General features: G+C 36.9%; 1 protein-coding gene across 1 annotated transcript; it reads left to right on the top strand.

Annotated features, from left to right (window-relative positions):
• Positions 1 to 956: 956 nt before the first annotated feature.
• Positions 957 to 4,381, top strand: LOC148015373 (uncharacterized). The gene is made up of 4 exons (XM_087665860.1): positions 957 to 2,169; positions 3,006 to 3,196; positions 3,450 to 3,571; positions 4,140 to 4,381. The coding sequence occupies exons 1-4, from the start codon at positions 1,485 to 1,487 to the stop codon at positions 4,285 to 4,287; spliced, it is 1,146 nt and encodes a 381-aa protein (XP_087521986.1). The 5' UTR covers positions 957 to 1,484; the 3' UTR covers positions 4,288 to 4,381.
• Positions 4,382 to 4,679: the final 298 nt, after the last annotated feature.

The raw sequence follows: 4,679 nt of genomic DNA, 5'->3' as shown, positions 1-4,679 counted from the left end.
ACCTTATAGCCTTGTTAATCTATCATGCGAATTCAATAAGAGGATCTTTCGAAAGATAAATTAACCAACAAGAGGGGTTTTATAATAGGACACTAATCACTTAAAGAGGAAGCATTTTCAAAAGTTGTAATGCCATCATAGGAAAAGAGGTCACACTCCTATTCTCATGAAGCCTCACTACAAAGTCGATAATACACTTATAGATAATCACGTAATGAGGAAGCATTTTTCAAAAGTTGTAAGGCCATCATAGGAAAAGAGGTCACACTCCTATTCTCATGAAGCCTCACTACAAAGTCGATAATATACTTATAGAAGACATTGCCATAAACACTTTTGGTATACCAAAACTTTAAGCTCATATTTTTGGAGGGATTTTTTAATTGAACTACATGTATTTTCCATTTTTGTCAAAAAACTTTTTATAAAGTACAAGGGTTAAATGCCTTCTTCGAAGTTTTGCAAGGTTCATTTGCATTGTACTATTGACAGGCGTTAGTGCCATCAATAAACAATCCTGAAAGGCACCATAGCCATTTTATTAGAAAGAAGGTCCGGTTGAGATTTTTGCAGTTCATTTTATATTAATATCGGTGTTTCTGGGTGGTAAAGACTGTGATTGGGTGCCATATGTTGCACTACGAAGCATGAAAGGTGGGACCTTCGGAGTTGTCCCGTCCTATCACGTTTCTCAATTCGCCGGTGGCCAGCAAAGTCCAGCTGGGAGCTGCTCTCTCCTACCTAATTTAAGGAATGATTTGACAAGATTGAATAATAAGAATGAAAAGCACGATGGAATGACCTGCAATTGCTTGCTACGGTATAGCGCTGATCGTGTAGTCAATGTCTGTGCGTGTGTGTGAGAGACGTGTGATAACTTCAACCATAAGTAGGCTTATTAGGCCCTAATGTATATATCAACTTCCAATATATTAGTTATATACACTACACATTCCATGTTGGTCAGAAATGTTTTTCAAGGTTAGGGGATGAATCATCATCGGCCTGTCATGATGGACTTGCAAGCACTTTCAATGTTATTGATCTGTCAGTTCACAATTATTCTAATTATTATGAAGGATTGCCCCAACTTTCTGCATCACCACTATGTCAATCCATGACGCCTTACCTTCCAAGTCTCGACTACAACTCTCTGCCATTGATCTGCCTCTCTTCACAGCCAAGCTTCTTAGATAATACTGCAGCGATATGCCAGTCTTGCAGCAGATTGGATTAATGAAGGTTAATTATATGATTAGATGGGCTAGTGAGGGCTTGATTAGAGGAGCTCATTTGGAGCTTAATTGATATGATTTGATGATAGTGCATGCCGTGATCACATAATTGAGAGGAGCTGTATAAACCTAGTTATATCTGCGCGAGCAGATCTAGGGTTGCATTCTCTCTCTCTCTCTCTCTCTCTCTCTCTCTCTCTCTCTCTCTCTCTCTCTCTCTCTCTTTCTAATATTCGATCATTCATCCATATGCCAATCAGATTAAGGCCAGACATGTCTCATCAGATCATTAACAGTCCCGCAGATGGACGAGGCTCTTTAAAGGCGGGAGGGCACGTCAGGTCGGACAGCGATACGAGCTCCATAACTGAGGCGAGATTCAGCAACTTCAGCACTGTCGAATTGATCGGCACCAGCAAACTCAATGAATTAGTGGGCTTCTACAAGGATCAGAATATCAGGGCAAACATGCAGCAGCAGGCCGACGACCAATCATCGCACACGTCGAATTACGATAATCAGCGATTAAGCACATTCTCCGGTACTAACCACATCACGATCGATCATCATGATAATGCTAATTATCAACCGGCCGATCAGGATCAGATTATTCAACAGGGAGCGCAACTCAATGCACCGTCTCCTGCATCGTCGTCGTCATCGGCGGCACCTGCAGCTGTCGCTGCTCATCATAATTATCACAGTAATCGCGTCATCAATGGTAATGGCGCTAATGGCGCCGTCGTGATGACCGATAGCGATAGATCGACCAGGATAATGCCCACCCTGTCATCCAAGAGGGTGATCGTGGTGGTGGATGAATCGAGGGAATCCAGGCGAGCCATGCTCTGGGCGCTCTCTCACTTGGTTCAGAGGGCTGACATCCTAACGCTGCTCCAAGTCCTGCCTGCAATCAATCAGGCGCCGTCCCAAGGTTCGATTAGAGTTCCCTTAACCATTCTACTGATCAATTCACACATGATTAGGAGCTGCATTCCAATGTTTTGTGAATTGATTAGGAGTTACATTACAATGTTTTCGTGAATTGAACTACGAGTTGCATTTACAATGGTTTGTGAATTGATTTTGATTAGGTTTTACATTACCGTGCTTTGTGAACTGATGAATTAGGACAAACATTACAATCGTTTCTGAATTGACTCTAAGGAATTACGTAGCAATGTTTTGATAATTAATCAATAATGCACTAATATTATATATAGCACTCTATCGAGTATCACTATTGTACTATTATGTTTAGTATTGTCATTTTTGTACGTGACATGTTATCACTTTATCCAGGTAATATGTATTGACTTGTAATTCTTATATCGTTAGGTACACTATGCATTCACCAATACAACACTGAAAATTAGAGGGTACACTCACTCATGTTCATAAAGAGAACCTAGTTTTAGCATCAATTTTAGGGAGATTTTTGAATTTCTTACAAAAGATTTTTTTTGTAATCTCACATTTGTTAGGGTTACTTTACTCACATTCTGAGCAAAACACTCAAGATCTGGAAAGAAATAGCAAGTAAATAAAATGTTGAAAGGTTTCTTGTAGCTCCTAAAATGTTTTCTATAAACAATTGATACTTATGATTCATGAGAAGCTTGACCAATCCCTATTTATGGTTATTTCTATGAACAATTGATAGTCATGATTGACAAGAAGGTTAACTGATCATCACGATTGATTAGAACATTGATGAATCCTCAATTATGGTCATATGATAAGAAATTACAAATTTTGTTGTTGATTCAGGTAGCTCAAGTAGACCGACTAGTCCTCCAAGCCATCACATGAAGGAGGATTCTACAAGAAGTCCTTTAAGTGATCATATGAAGGAGGGAGGCTTACAATTCACGGCACCTAATAATGGCTACAAGTCTAAGTCTAAAACTTCTGAGTTGGGTGCATCTTTGAAATTAATGTGCACATCAAGGAGGCCTGAGGTACTAGAAATTTATTTATTTACAAATATATTTAAGAGATATCTGTTTCTATGTATTGATGTACTTTTACCCTCTAAATAGAATTTTATACATATGAGAAACTCTTGTGTACCATTAAAATCCTTATGAGCAAATGGTCAATGAAAACATTGTTCATTGTCAAAGTAAACCCGTTTTTAATCAATTACATTGTCGTTTGGTAAGCCTATTTACCTTAGAATCATTGGCATAATGGCATGGTTAAATGTTGCAGGTTGAGGTAGAAGTGATGATTGTTGAGGGCATAGAAAAAGGACCAACAATTGTGAACCAAGCAAAGAAGTTGGAGGCTTCAATCCTTGTTCTAGGACAAAGAAAACCATCATTTTTACAAAGGTTTCCCTTATCTATTTGAATAGGATTTTAGTTTTCACATACGAGCATGATTTTATGGCATGATTGAACCTAGCTAGACATATTATTATTATTTTGCACTTGGAATCCTAATATCATAGCCATGTTTCAAAATATAAAATCTCTTTATTATTTATCAATGCTAACATACTATATTTGGCCACTTGGTTGCATAGGGATGCTTATAAGGCCTTCAACATGGTAATTCATCAATAATAAAATATCTTCAAAAAATAAAAGCTCATTCAAAGTCTCACGTTAATCATAATTAGGGGCCACTAGACCTCATTAGATGTTATTTTCTCTTAGCACATTATTGGCATAAAATAGCTTCCTAAAAGGGAAATGCTTTTGCTAGTTCATACCAAAACAATTATGCAACTTTAGATCATATAAATATGAATGTCATAATGAAATTTGAATATCCTTTCGGAGTCCATGAGACATTTTATTATATTAAGGCATAGAGAATAAGAAAAAGCAAGTTTTATTATATTTGTCCCCATAAGATTTCAAGTTTGTTTAACGTAATCCATCAATTTAATTGTAGGTTGTTCCAAAGGACAAACGATCCCCTCGTGGAATATTGCATTGAGAATGCAGACTGTATGACCTTAGCTGTGAGGAAAAAAAACAAGCAAGCAGGTGGTTATCTCATAAATAGTCGTTGGCAAAAGAACTTTTGGTTGTTAGCATAAAGCCCCTATGTAATGAGGCGATTGTATATAGTCATCAAATGAATTTTTTTAAAGAGAAGAATGCAATTATCATTGGCAAATATACAATTACTTAGTTCTTTTGAATGGAACTCTTCTCATAAAACATTGGTTTGTCTTATATCACAAGGTTATTAGTAACTAGTTTATGCATGTATGTGTGTGTATGTGTTTATGAAGGCATATTTTCATAGTGTATGAAGTTTTTGTGAAATACCTATTTACAACAAGGCAAATGAGCAAGAAAAACATTTTCATAATTTATATATTCATGGGTATTCAAACAATACAAGAATAGGAGGTAAAAAGCTCATGCAAAACAAAGAGCATTCAACTCTTTTTCCAATAGTTTGTACTATTGACCTTAAACTTAG

The sequence above is a fragment of the Lygodium microphyllum genome, chromosome 24 (genome assembly GCF_053477565.2).
Source record: "Lygodium microphyllum isolate KBCC chromosome 24, Lygodium_microphyllum_v1.1.10, whole genome shotgun sequence".
NCBI lineage: Eukaryota > Viridiplantae > Streptophyta > Polypodiopsida > Schizaeales > Lygodiaceae > Lygodium > Lygodium microphyllum.
This window is presented reverse-complemented; position numbering and strand designations above follow the sequence as displayed.

Coding starts and splice junctions, on each gene's coding strand:
- LOC148015373 (XM_087665860.1), top strand. CDS start 1,485: ATGCCAATCAGATTAAGGCCAGACATGTCTCATCAGATCATTAACAGT. Junction 3,197..3,449: donor GCACATCAAGGAGGCCTGAG/GTACTAGAAATT, acceptor TAAATGTTGCAG/GTTGAGGTAGAAGTGATGAT. Junction 3,572..4,139: donor AAACCATCATTTTTACAAAG/GTTTCCCTTATC, acceptor ATTTAATTGTAG/GTTGTTCCAAAGGACAAACG.